Genomic DNA, 18,046 nt, shown 5'->3' with positions numbered 1-18,046 from the left:
TCTCAGAATGAGAGGAGACTCAAGCTTAGCAGTGAGCCGAACATGGGTTGGTAATGATGATGGAAAAATATAAAATATCTAATAAAATCATTGTTATTAGATATTTTATATTTGTCGGACATGAGCCCTTTTCGAAATTACAAAATCAGTTATGTTAGCAACTTTTTTTCTGAATAAACAGCAACTTAATCTGTTTCTTAAGGTTGGTGTAACTACTCATAACCCAGCAACTATGAGATTTCCATCTACTATGACAAATATGGACACTGGTACTATAATGTTGTCTGGATGCAAAGTACTCTTGAATGGGCATGGCACATGTATGGAGTATGGTAACTTTAACCTGGATGAATTAAGGGTAAGTTTTAACTAAGGCCTTATAGAGTACTTTTCATAAAAGAAGTCCCGCGGGTAAAGCCTGAACTAAAATTGACAGTGCCTTACCCAAAAGACAATAAGACCGCATTTACCAAATGACAATGAGCGTCATTAAGACATTAGCGCCGCGTCTGGGTCACTTATTTCATGATAAGGACTTTAACTATAATCAGGGCCTGTAACCATGTGGCATGTCGATTATTTTTCTACAAACGCTAACGCTTCGAAAACTGTAAAATGTATAAGAATGACATTTGCTATCGACAGGTCACGGGACCAAGTTATCATTATTAAACAATATTTTAGAAAAACAAACATTTTCCTTTGAAAAATGCAACCATTCCATCAGTATTTTCTTATGCCGTTGTCACGTTTAACTATCGTCAGTAAACCTTTACAGACAACCGTTTTTTTGTAATAAAATTAAAACTACAATTGTAGGAAATCTTGTAGGCATAGATCTTTATTCAATATTTATATTGTAGGAGGGTGATACCATAGGCATGATAAGGAACTCCAATGGTACACTTCACTACTTCATTAATGGTATTGACCAAGGTGTGGCTACTGACAAGGTGGAACAACAAGTATGGGGTGTGGTCGATCTATACGGGATGACTGTAAAGGTAAACAACATATATACTAATAATAAATAAATTGTAATAAATAATAAATATACTTAAACAATACACATCACTATCTAGCCCCAAAGTAAGCATACAGAGTAGCTTGTGTTATGGGTGCTAAGATAGTTGATATTATAATATTAATATACAATTATATACTACACATAAATACTTATATAATGTATAAATACACACAGACACTGGAAAACACCCATGCTCATTACACAAATATTTTCCAGTTGTGGGAATCGAACCCACGGCTGTGGATGCAGAAAGCAGGGTCACTACCCACTGCGCCACGCGGCCGTCAAATATATATTATATATAATATACTAAAATCTATACTAATATTATTAAGAGTTTGTTTGTTTGTTTGCTTGAACGCGCTAATCTTAGGAAGTACTGGTCTAATTTGTAAATTCTTTCAGTGTTAAATAGCCCATTTATCGGCTATATATTAGTATTTTTACGGGAACGGGAACCACGTGGGTATGGGAACCGCGTCGTCATCTATTATTAAATATAATGACTAACACAGCACTGTTGAACAAGACATGACGTCTGATAGACTCACATACAGTTTTCCCTGGGACACTAGTGGATATTGTTTGGAATCCTTGTTTATTTGAGTGGTTTTCTGTGTGTTTAGGTATTTGGTGTATAGACCACAGGTCTAATGATTAGATTGTTTGGCTACTTCATCAAGTGGCACTGAACTGCTCAAATCAACCAAAAAAAATTAACCTTATCTATTAATTTTCGACATTATAGTGTTTAATAATCATTTGAAAAAAAATCCAAAAGGTTCTAAGAGATAGTCTCAGGTTGATCTATTTGAAGAACATGGTATAGTAATTGTGTTTGACAGTGTATCACACACTTAACTAACCTTAATAGGGAGCTGAACCTTGAATAGTGTAGAGCATACTATAGTTACTGCATGTTTGGTTGGACCACTACTAACAAAATATCAAAAACTTCTTGAATTTTATTAAAAAAAATAATTGTGTGTTTTAAGGTATCTATTGTGGATCTCAATGATGAAATTGATAACAACATTGAGAATCTACCCTCCGTATCCACTGCACCTGTACTCGATCTGCCTGCATCAAGTAAGTGGTATCTACGATTATTAAAATGGTCAATAGAACCTTCATAAAAGTTCTAAGTTATGATCGAATTTTGATCACTCAGAACAAAGTTATAAAATCCTAACAAATCACAGGCTTATTCTATAATGACATGCTCTACCAGAGGCTAGTTGATGGTCTTAAATAGTTCAGTATCATTCTACTAGACTGAAAGTTTATTTTTAACATTTTTTTGAGGCATTTTTCGTGATTACATGAAAATTTTTGTTTTTAAATATGTTATTTGACAAGAGCCAAAACGCCTGTCGGCCATGACAGTCTATATTTCAACTGTTTCATGACGTCACTATAGTAAATCCCATACAAGTGGAGCGTTTGACAAAAATATTTGTTAACAATTAGTTCACCGTTCAGTACATCAAGTGTGTGAGTGACAAAATGGACGTTTTTGGAAAATTTTAAAAAATACGTGATATTTAAATTAAGTTTTAAAAGAAATCCCTTAACTTTTAATTGATATCGATATATTTCGGACCCCTATTCCATGTACACTACACGAAATTAATATTGCTTATATTAAATTTGATATGAGTCAACTACCCTATTATATCTATTTTTAAGCCCCATGTGCCTTTAAACATTTATTAATAATACGATAGTTGACTCATATCAAATTTAATATAATAAAAATCAAATATAAGGAGTGTCCGAAATATACCAATTTTAATAAAAAATAGTGACTACTACTAATAAAAGATACTTTAAAAACTCTTGTGTATTTTATATTTTTTCAAATGCAAAACACACTGTCGGCCATTTTGTGTCGTCATATTGTCCCATCAAACTAAAAGATGTCCGATTTTTTACTTGAAAGCAATCTAAATCCTTTGACTTAGTTTTCCTTGAATATCGTTAAATACAGAGTTGGTAATTACTATACTTTTGGAGTGAATATTAAAAATAATAGTTTTTAATAAAACTTTACTTTTGGAGTAAATTTTAAAAATAATAGTTATTAATAAAAAGGCGTAAACTAGTAAACATTCTCATTGCCTAAAGACCAAGCAGCATTTAGTTCTTAAGATTATGTCTCTCAAAACCAATTCTTTCATAAGTGTATCTTTTTGCAGGCAGGTTTAGACCGAGGATAGATGAAGATAGCCTTTTATTTCATACGCTGCGTGATTCGTATGTTATTATTATTAACGATGGTAAGACTGCTCATAGGCCTAAGTGAGTATAGTTTATTTATATTTATCTATACTACTATTTTTAAAAAGGATTTGAATAATTGTTTCTATGTTTTGAATAGGCTCTAGAGCTACTGAATCGAAAATTCTTTCCCTGTTGGGAAGTTACACTATCCCTGAGGCAGTCTTTTGTATTTTACTTCTTAAATACACTATGTGTCTCTATATTTTTGTGTTCTTTATGTCGTGTATAATAAAAACAAAATATTTTTCTTACATTTTAGCGTTCAGCATTTTACAGAAAAAATAAATGAATAAATATCTTTCATTCTTATAATAAATAAATATCACCAAAAAGAATTACAATTCATAGTTGTTAAATATACAAAAAAATATTTTTAACACTTAACATACCTATACACCTACACACACGCACGCGCACACACACACTTTCGCCTTTATAATATTAGTGTGATTAGTGTGATATGCGTAAGGTTAAACAGTACTTTAATTGTTACAGTGCTTTCGAATACTTCGACAACGGCGTAGTGATGACGAACCGAACGCTGCGTACTAACGAGTTGTTCCAAGTGCGACTCGATCTGGTCATCCCCAAATGGGCTGGAAGCATTGAAATAGGAGTCACGCAGCACACATCAAATGATATCAAATTGCCATTCAAATTGAGCACTTCACTGTGAGTATATATATATATATATAATGTCGGAGAAAACTCTACCTTTCCAGATTTTTCTAGACATCATTGTCATTGTACTATCTCGTGGGCGTCACAGGGTTACGTGCAAGCACAAACAAGATAATAGTACACACAGGTTTATTGTCTTTTCACAATAGGTATAGAAATTATGAATGTTATTTAAACGGGTACATACCACGATAAAACGACGAGATTTTTATTGTCGATATTTCGACCCAGTTGCATGGATCGTGGTCACGACGGGACTGAAGTTGCGAGATGAGAAGTGAAGTCAGCTGTTAGGGGCAAAATCGATCTACCCTCTTTCTTGTTCTTTTTCTTTTTTCAACGACCTCGCGTTTTTGGCTGTTTAGGCAAACCACACTCACGACATCGCTTTTGTTATTATGCGTGTCGCGGCGCCCTCTTGGTTTGCACAATTCTAAACAGCCAAAAACGCGAGGTCGTTGAAAAAAGAAAAAGAACAAGAAAGAGGGTAGATCGATTTTGCCCCTAACAGCTGACTTCACTTCTCATCTCGCAACTTCAGTCCCGTCGTGACCACGATCCATGCAACTGGGTCGAAATATCGACAATAAAAATCTCGTCGTTTTATCGTGGTATGTACCCGTTTAAATAACATTCATAATGAACAACCACGAAATAAGTTTAAAATCATTGGTATAGAAATTTATGCACATTTGATTAATTTCTGAGCAGCGAGTTCGCGAGGCTACTGTTACACATTTCCAATATATTTATTCAAATGCACCCATCGATCTCCTATTAAAAATGGATGCACAATTAGCGATCAAAAAACGTCCCTACTCAATGAACTCAAAAAGGGCTAAAACAACTTCTTGGCACTCAATTCAAGTAGTTGCATTTGCAAATTCAACCCAAACTCTATGCTGAAGGTTGAATTTGCTCTGAATTTGGGATTTTATTGAATATTTTTATAAACTGTCAAAGCAAAATTGGCCAGTTTTTAAGTAAAAAGTGATTGTGCGTCCTTTTATTATAAGAGGTCAATGAATGCAGCATTAATTTTTTTACAGATCAGGCACTTGGCTTATGTCTGGTGAGGACGTAATAAGAGATGCGACGATAATTATACCACAGTATGTCAGAGATCTCACTAGATTAGTGGTAAGTTTAATTTGGACCCAACCATATTTCATACTATATATAATTATCGCAAAAAGTGATCTGAATTTAGCTACCCATGCACAATAATTTAGTGTTTACTTGTAATCTAATTGTTAGAGTCCGACCGAAACTGGTTTTCTGGTCGAAACCGAAACCGAATATTTGGCCGTGGCTTCAGTTTCGGCCGAAAAAAAAAACTCACGTGGTCAAGCGTAATTTTTTTTAAAATACTGAAGTTTTGTGCAATTTACCCATTATTCTGCATTAATTAGGACATAAAATGAAAAAATAGTATATTAAAATTTAAAATCTCATTAATGAATACTTTGTTTTGTATTTGTACTTAGAAGAATAGAAAAAATAAGTTCCATGAAAACATAACCTCTAAAGAATGTTAGCATCGGGCGATAACGCATTGACTAAGTTTGTTTGCTACATACAGAGCTATCCGAACGGCGCACGACAACTTCCATCAAAGCGTTGCGACATACAAAGTTAGGCAAGCGAAAGAGTTTTACTTCCGAAATCAGTTTCGGTTTCGGCAAAATTTTGGCCGAAACCGAAAGTGCCGTCGGAACTCGGCTGAAACCGAACTTTCGATCTGACACTATTAATAGTATAAAATCTTTGTATAGAGTTTAGACCCTTAAAAAAAGCTGATATTGACGATGATTAACTACTAATAAAACTTTATTTTAATGTTAAGGAAGGCGATACTGTCGGGGTGATGAGGAAGGATATGGGAATCCTACACTTCTTTGTTAATGGAGTAGATCAAGGTCCAGCGGCATTCAATATTCCGGAGCATGTGTTTGGAATTATTGGTAATTAATAATTAATTTATTATTTACTAGCGAACGCCCGCGACTTCATCCGCCCTTAGACCCTTTTTAATCCAATATTACTATATCCAATATTACAGGATGCACAATCAGCGACCAAAAAACGTCCCCACTCAATGAGTGCCAAACACAACTTCTTGGCACTCAATTCAAGTAGTCGCATTTGTAAATTGAACCTTAAACTCAAACCTTAAGACTGAATTTGGGATTTTATTGAATATATTAAGGCCTATGAGTCCAATTATCTTTACCAATAATTCTATAACTGTTAAAGCAAAATTGGCCAGTAATTAAGTGAAATTTTCTACATGATTGTGCGTCCTTTTATTATAAGAGGTCAATGTTCATAACAATTTTTTTTTATATTTCATTTGTTTTGTATTTGTGTGCAATAAAGTATTTCTTATATATTATTTTCGTTTGACAGATTTGTACGGACGTGTGGCACAAGCTACGATAGTGAACGCGTACTTTCCACCGCCTGCCTATTCTCCAGAATCACCACTTTCCACTGAATCGAACACTACAATTTATCCGTGAGTATAACGCGACACAAAAGAGTGAGGGCGCTGTAGTCACTTATCGTCGTTCATAGGGTAAGCCTGTGTTGTGTCAACTGCTCTAACCTACTGTTGAGCTATTGAGGCTGTAAAATCTTATTGCATCATAACATATCATCAAGTGAGATTATAGTCAAGGGCTAACTTGTAACGAATAAAAAAAAACCCCTCAGAATTATGGGAAATACTCCCCAGCACCCTGTATAGTCATAACAACCCAGGGATTCTTCCAGTGAAATGTGCTTCCACCGGGTGCACGGGCGCAACGCGAGGCTGAGCCGCACGCGGCTGACGGCGTCGCGGTCGGCGGTGTACTCCGAGTTCAACGACGCGGTGCTCTTCAGTTCGCGGCCGCTGCGGGAGTGCGACATGTTCGAGCTACGGATCGACTGTATGGTGGACTGCTGGATCGGCAGCTTGGAAATTGGTGACTTGTTTTTTTTTTTTTTTCTTTATAACACGCTTATATTAGCTTCATCATTATCATCAGCCTCTACTGGACATATGACTCTTGCATGGTCTCGAGCCGCCAGCATCCAGCGGCTGCCTGCAACCTGTTTGATGTCTTCGGCTCTTCGAACTATGTTGCCTGCCCATTGCCACTTCAGCTTCATATTAGCTTCATTTGACGGCCGCGTGGCGAAGTGGGTAGTGACCCTGCTTTCTGCATCCACGGCCGTGGGTTCGATTCCCACAACTGGAAAATATTTGTGTGATGAGCATGAGTGTTTTCCAGTGTCTGTGTGTATTTATACATTATATAAGTATTTATATGTAGTACGTAATTGTATATTAATATCATAATATCAACTATCTTAGCACCCATAACACTAGCTACTCTGTATGCTTACTTTGGGGCTAGATAGTGATGTGTATTATTTAAGTATATTTATTTATTTAATATCTTTATCTTTACTTGTAACTATGTATTTAAGAAAATCTTGGAATCTTAATTTGACTCACTTCCCGGTCTGTGATGAGAATGAAATTTCGCACACGCTCTGAGTTCTGATGACAATACATGACTAGTTAGAAATGTCATTACAAATAAAATATGGCGGCCTCCCCAAAATGGCTGGCTGTTTGAAATCCACCCCCATGATCCGTTGTATGGATATCAAACGAAAGGGTTTGCTGTCAGGAATACGAAAATAATAGTCACGTGACTTAAATCCAATATTAGTAATTTTTAGTGTGTGCTAAAAGCGTGTTTTTAGTTTTTTTTAAACTATTAAATAGAAGGCCTAGCATGCGTGTAACGAGATATTTCTTAAAGACAAATGACCTCGAGGCTTGGCCACCTTGTCTAGGTCACGCGGGGGATCTTGCTCCCCCGGTGATTTCTTTTAGCCTGTTTTCGGGATTGAGACATGTTGGCCTAGGGTTAGAGTTCGTCTTGTTCAGTGCTCATGCGCAGACTTCGATTCCTTGATATCCTGCGCTGGGCGATGATATACATTAAGTATGTTTGAAGTCAGGTCAATATTTATTTATTCATTCTTGTTGAGCCGTGACAGCCCAGTGGATATGACCTTTGCCTTCGTATACAGAGGGTATGGGTTTGAATCCGGTCCGGGGCATGCACCTTCAACTTTTCAGTTGTGTGCATTTTAAGAAATTAAATATCACATGTCTCAAACGGTGACCATTATGAGGAAACCTGCATACCAGAGAATTTTCTTAATTCTCTGCGTGTGTGAAGCCTGCCAATCCGCATTGGGCCAGCGTGTTGGAATATTGTGGCCTAACCTCTCTCTTTCTGAGACGAGACTCGAGCTCAGCAGTGAGCCAAATATGGGTTGATAACGAATGAACAATATTATTTCTATGTCCAGGTGTAACCGCCATTCGTCCCGATGATCTCGAGGCAAATGGCTTGGCAGGCACGGCGACTGATCTTAACTGGGACACGTACATCTTAAGTGGCGCCGCCATGATGAAAGATGGCGAATGCGTCCGTAGCGGATATCCGCTGGACCTTGACACGCTCACAGTTGGAAGCAGAGTTGGTAAGTTATACATATACACCAGCTAGACCAGGTGGGCCTAAGCTTTGCCCCATTAGTGCGTTGCGTTACGTAGCGTCGACGCTTCGTGTTTCAAATAATTTTGAATTACAAGCCACATTAATTTGCCTTGCGTCATTGCACGCTGTTATGTGGCATAGTTACCGACAAAGACGGTCACATTTGACCTGCAGTTTAATTTTTTATGTTAGTTAACATATGAGAAGTTGAGATTCTATTTAACAAATGTCATCTGGTGCCTACTGACAACCCTTCTTGGATATTAAACAGTCGATAGATTTATCAGTTGATTTGACGTTTATTTTAATAGGTTATTAATAATGATAAAATTAGTGAATAGGCCAGCTGGAAATGGCCATTGAAATAGGCAACACTGTATGGAAAAATATTTCATTTTTGGAGGAATAAATTATAACAAATTTTAATTTAAAAATGTGTTTTCTTTATTAAAAGTTTTGGAAGTCTATTTGCTGGAAACAAACAACAAAATCTTTTCTATTAATTGATTATGAAACACGGCTAAAACTCACATGGTATAAGTCGGAGTATGCTTGACTAGTTTCGAACCCATACGGGGCCCTTAGTCATGAGCTGATTCCTGTAACGCGGCACGATCCAAACTGGTTATAGCCGTGTTTCATATTCAATTAATATGAATAACACTCACGATAGTTTAAATTCTAAAAAATCATATCACTTCAAAATAAAGTGTAGATTATGTTAACATTGATGAGTGATAAATCTTTCACACAGGGATGATGTGGCACGCAGATCGTAGCCTCCATTATTATCTCGATGGGATGGACATGGGCAAGGCGTGGTATGTCCCGCACCTGAACATATATGCAGTTGTAGACCTATATGGGCAGTGCACTCAGGTAATTTTGTATGTTTCATGCATGTTTACTTTCCATTCCAAGAGGTATCTTACCTCTTAGAATTTTCATAAAGAGCAATTATAGGTTTCTGTTCATCCAAACAACTATAGCTTGGCAAGTTGTACGGGGCGGTAAGGATTTCGCGGGTGTGAAGTCGTCCGCGCGGTGCAGAAGGAATGACTGCGCGGGTGTGAACCCGGGCGCGCGGGGCATCGCTAGACCCTCCCGGCCCGTGCGGGTTATCGGTAGTGTTATGAATGAACTTGCCAAGCTTTAGTTCAATATTCTAGTGTTTGTTCATCACATTTTAATTCGTCAGCCCGCCCGACAGAATTCCGCCATATTTAAATTTCATAATTAGAATATGGCGTTACTTTATATACTTATTATTATTTTGCTCTTAAAGCCGCATTTATATTTGTGACGTGTCGTGTCGTGACGCATCAGAACAGAATCGGTATAATACATTTTATATGGCAACGTTTACACTTATGTGTTGTGACATGTCTTCTGATGTGAATGATACCGATTCTGTTCTGATGCGTAACGACACGACAAGTCATCTGACGGCCTCCGTGGCGCAGTGGTATGCGCGGTGAATTTACAAAACGGAGGTCCTGGGTTCGAATCCCAGCTGGGCAGATTGAGATTTTCTTAATTGGTCCAGGTCTGGCTGGTGGGAGGCTTCGGCCGTGGCTAGTTACCACCCTACCGGCAAAGACGTACCGCCATGCGATTTAGCGTCCCGGTACGATGTCGTGTAGATACCGAAAGGAGTGTGGATTTTCAACCTCCTCCTAACAAGTTAGCCCGCTTCCATCTTAGGCTGCATCATCACTTACCATCAGGTGAGATTGTAGTCAAGGGCTAACTTGTCAAGAATTAAAAAAAAAGTCAGACAAATGTAAATCCGGTGTAAGAATGCAACCCTTTAATAATGTACTATTTTGACTCAGGTAACAATTATGCAGAATGAAGAACGAGCCTTCAACTACAACGGCTGCACTAACTCGGATAACTCCTTGTTAAGTAATTCAAGAGCTTTGGCTTCGCCTCCACCACCGTACTGGTAAGTTTTTCTCCAAAACCGCTCTACAACAACAACACGCCTTAACCCCACCCAGATCACAAATCCCGGGATCTGCTCTCACTTTTTTTTTTTTTTTAATATTCTTTACAAGTTAGCCCTTGACTACAATCTCACCTGATGGTAAGTGATGATGCAGTCTAAGATGGAAGCGGGCTAACTTGTTAGGAGGAGGATGAAAATTCACACCCCCTTTTGGTTTCTACACGGCATCGTACCGGAATGCTAAATCGCTTGGCGGTACGTCTTTGCCGGTAGGGTGGTAACTAGCCACGGCCGAAGCCACCCACCAGCCAGACCTGGACAAATTAAGAAAATCTCAATCTGCCCAGCCGGGGATCGAACCCAGGACCTCCGTCTTGTAAATCCACCGCGCATACCACTGCGCCACGGAGGCCGTCACTGATGGTAATGTTTATATTAGAGCCACTTTTCACCAGCTTTTCATAGTAGATTCTGCCTTCAGAAGGCGATTCAAAAATGCTTGTAAATTAAGGCTACTTAAAATAAATGATTAGTAAGCGCAGTGTTGGCCGACCCCCCACCAGGTGGACTGACGACATCAAGCGAGTCGCAGGGATTCGCTGGATGCAGGCGGCTCAGTATCGTGATGTTTGGAAGTCCCTACAAAAGGCCTATGTCCTGCAGTGGACGACCATCGGCTGATATGATGATGATGATGATGATGATGATGATAGTTATCTGTATCAAATACATACCAGCTTCCCTTTCATAGTTTCATGGTCCATTCCAAAGTGAACTGAGAAAGTGAGATCGACAACGAACATTGCAAAGTTCGTGGCCACGTACACATAAATAGGGACATCGTAATTCTTCACAGGCTTTCCACGGCTTACCACTGAAATATTAAATTCAAGTAACTGACTGAATAAAATCAATACATACATATAAATAAAATTGAAGTGTCCGTCTGTGACCTCAATATAACTAATTTTAAGATGTGCAAACCGATTTTAATAGGACGTTCACCGGAAGTTAGAGGTTATACAGCAACTTTTATCCCGGAAATTATCATGATGAAAATAAATTAATATTGATTATATTGTTACAGGAGCTTCTCTGAATACTGTGGTGATAATATGTGCTTAATGCATGACTATTCCATCGCGCGGCGTCTCAGGCCGGACCCGTTGGCTGCGTTGTGCTTCAGTTCCGCACACCTTGCGATAGGCGAAATATTTGAGGTACATTTTCCAACATTTATGCCAGAATTTTCACTTAAACGGTTACGGTTTTTTTTTTTTTTTTACGATTTGTATCTCGGTGTACGATTCAAAACATCAAGTTTCAGTGTTTTACACCAAGTGTTAGTGTTTTTTTTACGATTATCTAATATGATTATTATGTATCTCAGTGTACAATTCAAAACATCAAGTAACAGTGTTTTTTTTTTATTTTACGATTATCTAATACGATTATTATATATCTCGGTGTACGATTCAAAATATCAAGTGTCAATGTATTTTTTATTGTACAATCATCTAATATGATTATTATTAAGTATCTCAGTGTACGATTCAAAACATCAAGTGTTAGTGTTTTATTTATTGTATGATTATCTAATATGATTATTATTAAGTATCTCTGTGTACGATTTAAAACATCAAGTGTCAGTGTTTTTTTTATTGCAGGTACGATTATCTAATATGATTATTATATATCTCAGTGTACAATTCAAAACATCAAGTGTCAGTGTTTTTTTTTGTTTTTACGACTATGTAATATGATTATTATTAAGTATTTTGGTGTGTGAATAAAAACATCAAGTGTCAGTGTTTTCTTTTTCATTTGTATGATTATCTAATATGATTATTATGTAACTCGGTGTACGATTCAAAACATCAAGTGTCAGTGTTTTTTTTATTGCAGGTACGATTATCTAATATGATTATTATATATCTCAGTGTACAATTCAAAACATCAAGTGTCAGTGTTTTTTTTTGTTTTTACGACTATGTAATATGATTATTATTAAGTATTTTGGTGTGTGAATAAAAACATCAAGTGTCAGTGTTTTCTTTTTCATTTGTATGATTATCTAATATGATTATTATGTAACTCGGTGTACGATTCAAAACATCAAGTGTCAGTGTTTTTTTTATTGCAGGTACGATTATCTAATATGATTATTATATATCTCAGTGTACAATTCAAAACATCAAGTGTCAGTGTTTTTTTTATTTTACTTTTATCTAATATGTTTATTATGTATCTCGGTATACAATTCAAAACATCAAGTGTCAGTGTTTTATATAGTGTATGATTATCTAATATAATTGTTATGTATCTCGGTGTACGATTCAAAACATCAAGTGGTTTTATTTATTGTATGATTATCTAATATGATTATTATTAAGTATCTCGGTGTATGATTCAAAACACCAAGTGTCAGTGTTTTGCAGCAAGTGTCAGTGTTATTTTGTTTTTACTATTATGTAATATGATTATTATTAAGTATTTTGGTGTACGAATCAAACACCAAGTGTCAGTGTTTTACAGCAAGTGTCAGTGCTTTATTTTTACGATTATGTAATATGATTATTATTAAGTATTTTGGTGTACGAATCAAACACCAAGTGTCAGTGTTTTACAGCAAGTGTCAGTGCTTTATTTTTACGATTATGTAATATGATTATTATTAAGTATTTTGGTGTACGAATCAAACACCAAGTGTCAGTGTTTTACAGCAAGTGTCAGTGCTTTATTTTTACGATTATGTAATATGATTATTATTAAGTATTTTGGTGTACGAATCAAACACCAAGTGTCAGTGTTTTACAGCAAGTGTCAGTGCTTTATTTTTACGATTATGTAATATGATTATTATTAAGTATTTTGGTGTACGAATCAAACACCAAGTGTCAGTGTTTTACAGCAAGTGTCAGTGCTTTATTTTTACGATTATGTAATATGATTATTATTAAGTATTTTGGTGTACGAATCAAACACCAAGTGTCAGTGTTTTACAGCAAGTGTCAGTGCTTTATTTTTACGATTATGTAATATGATTATTATTAAGTATTTTGGTGTACGAATCAAACACCAAGTGTCAGTGTTTTACAGCAAGTGTCAGTGCTTTATTTTTACGATTATGTAATATGATTATTATTAAGTATTTTGGTGTAAGAATAAAAACATCAAGTATCAGTTTTTTTTTATTGCACGATCATCTAATATGATTATTATGTATTTCAGTGTACGATTCAAAACATCAAGTGTCAGTGTTTTACATCAAGTGTTAGTGCTTTTTTTGTTTTTACGATTATCTAGATTATTATTAAGTATCTCGGTCTAGTCATCCTTTCCACTATACTCTATTGGTGATTAATTTATTATTATTTAATACCAGATAAAAATCGTCGAATGCAAATACGGGTATGCAGGCAGTTTTCGCATGGGGGTGACCGATATAAACATTTTGAATGCTCATGTCAATCGAAGCTTACCGCCCTCGGTCGCCTGCTTACCACACTACACGGCTTACATCGACGGTGAGTCCATCACGCCCATATTTGAGTAATATTTTTATTGGAATGCTTTTATTATAAGGTATCCTACTAATATTATAAACGCGAAAGTTGGTATGTATGTTTGTTACTCTTTAACGCCGCTACTACTGAAGCGATTTGGCTGAAATTTGGAATGGAAATATATTTTATTCTGGACACATAGGCTACTTTTTATCCTGAAAAAAATCATGGTTTTTTATTTGCGAAAACTGATGATTTTGATGATGTGAATGTTTGTTACTCTTTCACGCCTCGACTACTGAACCGAATTAGCTGAAATTTGGTATTAAGATATATTATAGCCTGAATTAACACATAGATCCCGGAAAAATCCATGGTTCCCGAGGGATTTGTGAAAAACTTAATTCCACGCGAACGAAGTCGCGGGCGTCCGCTGGTTTAAATATAAATTTAAATATATACAATGTATAAGTCTTTGGTTCTGGATCGCCCCGTCGAAAACAGTTGTGGCTTAAGAGCTTGTAAGTGGTGATGTCACATTTTAATAAACAAAATATTCATAAATAGATAAATTACTTACAAGTTTTGTCTTTGTCATTCACATAAAGAAGAAAGTGGCAAAACTTCGGTTTACAGTTTACTGTCCTATACTTGATATAAAGTGGTAAAACTGGCTCTTAAATTAATAAAGCTTGTTCTCTACATGTTATCTACTCTAACTAATAAAACTTGTCCTCTATTTAAAATAATAAAACTTAGTCTTTACATTTTCTCTACTTAAATTAATAAAAGTTCTATCATGTTCTCTAAAAGTAATAAAACTTGTTCTCTACACGATCTCTACTTAAACTAATAAAACTTGGTCTCTACACTTTCTATACTTAAACTAATAAAACTTGGTATCTACTCATTCTATACTTAACTTAATAAAACTTGTTCTCTACACGTTCTTTACTTAAACTAATAAAACTTGTTCTCTACACGTTCTCTACTTAAAAAACTAATAAAAATTGTTCTCTACACTTTCTATACTTAAACGAATAAAGCTGGTTCTCTATATGTTCTCTACTTAAACTAATTTTGTTCACTACTCGGACCAAGGCGCGTTTGGAGTCTTTGTAACTTAAATTTAATTATCAACATTATCTCATAAAATAACCTGACATTTCAAAAGTGCTTGTAAACTTATTGAGCTTGTTGAAACTTGTGCTTGTTGTCTTATTGAAATAAATGAATTTTGGCTTAACAGGTAAATATATGCGCTACTCCAAACCGGGCACAAGGCAACAAGATCTGAAAGTGGTGGTGCCATCGTTCGAGTGGTTGCGGCCGGGCGACAGAGTTGGCCTCAAAAAGACCACAGACAACAGAGTGCTGGTTTACTACAACTGTGAATTGCTGGATATAGCTTTCGAAAGGGTGCCAGATGTAAGTTTTACTCATCATCATCATCATATCATCTATGAACGTTCACTCCTGGACATAGACGTCTTGTAAATCAGACTAATTACATAAGTGGAGATGAATATCTTAGCATCCCATGGATTCACCGTGCGGGTGCCGGGTCCATCGCGTGGTAGAGAGAAGAACTCCGAGCAGAGACCTGAACTTGTGACTACAGGATGTAGGGTTAAGGAATTCCTTGACGATTGATCGACACTCCCCGTTCTCTGCTCGTGTTGTTTTCCCTGCCTAGCCAAATTTGGTAAGATTCTATTAGAGCAGATTTGGATACTCGTTCTAATATGGAACTAGCTGCACTTCTAGAGAGGCCAAGGTCTTTAAGCAAGTTATAGAGAGATTTTGCTGGTAATTCTCTCGCACCTACTTCTACGGCACACGGACAGTATCACACCCAAATTGACGAACCAAAATTGTCTGTAATTTTTTGAGGAAAACAAGCAACGATGAAACATCGATTCTATAGAGACAGTTTCTAAATAATTAGATCTTCGATCATATACTTTGATAGAACGAACAGACATAGTAACGTCTAGCGAGGCAAGTCCATAAGTAATTAGTCCGAAGTCTTGTACCAACTTCCAAATACTACGGACTCGAGCTGCCAGCGTTCAGCGGTTCCTTGCAATCTGATTAAGAAGTTATGTTGAAATCCGATATCTTATTAAATATAAATAAACATTGATTATACACAATGTAGATGGTAATTTGACGACCTCCGAGGCGCAGTGGTATGCGCGGTGGATTTACACTTCACAGTTCCTTGGTTCGATCCCGGCTGTGCCGCTTGAGGTTTAACTTGATTGGTCCAGATCTGGCTGGTGGAAGTCTTCGGCCACCATCCTACCGGCAAAGAAGTGCCGTCAAGCGATTTAGCGTTCCGAAACGGTGTCATGTAGAAACCGATAGTAGTGTGAATTTTTATCCTCCTAACAAGTTAGCCCGCTTCCATCTTAGATACCATCAGGTGAGATTATAGTCATAGTCGATGTCTATCTGAATGATTTTCTTGTTTAGTCCTTTTTAGATCTCTTATGTAGTCGGGTTATAGTTTTTAAACTTGTTTCTTTTTTACTAAGTACAATTTTTTTTTAAAACTTGAATGGATGTTTGTTGCAGAAAGTGTACGTCGTTATGGAGATCTTCGGTGCTGTTTACAAGATTCAATCGGTCAATCGGGGGAACCCTGTTACGATCTTGCCACAAACCAGTAAGTGATCTCATGTATCTACTAATATTATTGCTAAGGTCTGTGTGTAAAAAGAGTTAGTGGTTAGTTGCTGTGAATAGTGGTGAAGCCGTGATAGCCCTGTGGATATGACCTCTGCCTACCATTCCGAAGGGTGTCCGGGGCATGTACCTTCAACTTTTGAGTTGTGTGCATTTTAAAAGTGTGCGTGTGTGAAGTCTGCCAATCTGCATTGGGCCAGCGTGGTGGACTATTGGCCTAACCCCTCTCATTCTGAGAGGAGACTCGAGCTCAGCAGTGAGCCGAATGTGGGTTGATGATGATGATGGTGATTACTATCTATAGTGAGCTTGTTATCAACTGTCTCGTAGGATCTTAATACGTTCGCTGCGGCACTGATTTTTCTGTACTTTCCTCTGGTGCGGTACGAGGTTTTTTGACCTCATATTAAAACTTATACGCTAGGTGTGGTGTGACACGTGTAAATAGTGTCCCACCTTTGTGGGGGTTGCGTTTTACACTTTAATTAGCGGCGGCGTGTATTTGAGCAAAGTACACTAGTTGTCATTTCATCCAAACATTACACGAGTAGAACAGTAGATAACTAGCCTATGGACTTACCTTGTTTTTCGGCTTTCTGCGGGCGTCGTGAATGGCTTCTGGATTTCCACGCTGGAATGGCACCACTATAGGATCTCACTAAATTATCAGTTCAGCGTAATAACAACTGTCTTTGCTTGCATAAAACAATGATTTGCGATAAATTTTAATGCGTTGCGTTTGTAGTGCACGACCGTCTTCGAGTGGCGCGAATATCGGTTTCCAACCGTCGTCAGCCAACGCGTCGCTTCGGTCGACAGCGCGAAAGCGTCTTATGACCTTATTTGGTCATTTTGAAGCATCGATCATTTGATTGGTGGCCGTTGTTAGCCACGCAAAATTGCACCTTACATGAACAAGCCATAGGTGTCATCCAACTCTACACCGCGTTTTGATGTTTTTATGAAATGACAACAAGTAGGTATATACCTACTTGTACCGGCTCAAGCAAGGTGTACAAGGTCAATTGACCTCGTGTTAAATGTTATGAACCCCCTTTTCTTTTGAAGTCGGTCAGAAGTATAAAAAACAAATGTGTTCCAGTACCCAACGACGTAATACAGAAGGTGGAAGTAGAAGAGGTGATACGTGAGGTGCCGGTAACGGTCGACGTGGCCGAGATGAGCAGTTCGCTGGTAGCTGCCGTCGCTGTGGTTGAGCCTCGTCGGAGACGCGCCGCGCTTCCATACACCTTCCACTACATACATGGAGGAAACATCAAGCTCTGCAGCTCAGGTATACATCTCCTTGGATTTCTTTTAACACGTTGACGGCCTCCGT

At 37.2% G+C, this 18,046-nt stretch overlaps 1 protein-coding gene across 2 annotated transcripts in view; it reads left to right on the top strand.

Moving 5' to 3' along the window:
- Window positions 1–18,046, top strand: part of LOC112047838 (neuralized-like protein 4) — a 58,773-nt gene that overhangs the window by 11,855 nt on the left and 28,872 nt on the right. For both annotated transcript variants that reach the window (XM_052890720.1, XM_052890721.1), the window contains exons 8-24: window positions 203–358; window positions 864–1,004; window positions 2,023–2,116; window positions 3,226–3,328; window positions 3,806–3,982; window positions 5,041–5,131; window positions 5,838–5,955; window positions 6,401–6,509; window positions 6,767–6,960; window positions 8,369–8,542; window positions 9,314–9,438; window positions 10,395–10,507; window positions 11,598–11,730; window positions 13,896–14,037; window positions 15,266–15,444; window positions 16,597–16,687; window positions 17,810–18,001. In XM_052890720.1, the coding sequence (XP_052746680.1) occupies window positions 203–358; window positions 864–1,004; window positions 2,023–2,116; window positions 3,226–3,328; window positions 3,806–3,982; window positions 5,041–5,131; window positions 5,838–5,955; window positions 6,401–6,509; window positions 6,767–6,960; window positions 8,369–8,542; window positions 9,314–9,438; window positions 10,395–10,507; window positions 11,598–11,730; window positions 13,896–14,037; window positions 15,266–15,444; window positions 16,597–16,687; window positions 17,810–18,001 (2,332 nt within the window). The remainder of the gene's footprint in view (window positions 1–202; window positions 359–863; window positions 1,005–2,022; window positions 2,117–3,225; window positions 3,329–3,805; window positions 3,983–5,040; window positions 5,132–5,837; window positions 5,956–6,400; window positions 6,510–6,766; window positions 6,961–8,368; window positions 8,543–9,313; window positions 9,439–10,394; window positions 10,508–11,597; window positions 11,731–13,895; window positions 14,038–15,265; window positions 15,445–16,596; window positions 16,688–17,809; window positions 18,002–18,046) is intronic.

Source organism: Bicyclus anynana, chromosome Z (genome assembly GCF_947172395.1).
Source record: "Bicyclus anynana chromosome Z, ilBicAnyn1.1, whole genome shotgun sequence".
Lineage (NCBI taxonomy): Eukaryota > Metazoa > Arthropoda > Insecta > Lepidoptera > Nymphalidae > Bicyclus > Bicyclus anynana.
Note: the sequence above shows the minus strand (reverse complement) of the source record. Positions and strands in the feature narration are given on the sequence as shown.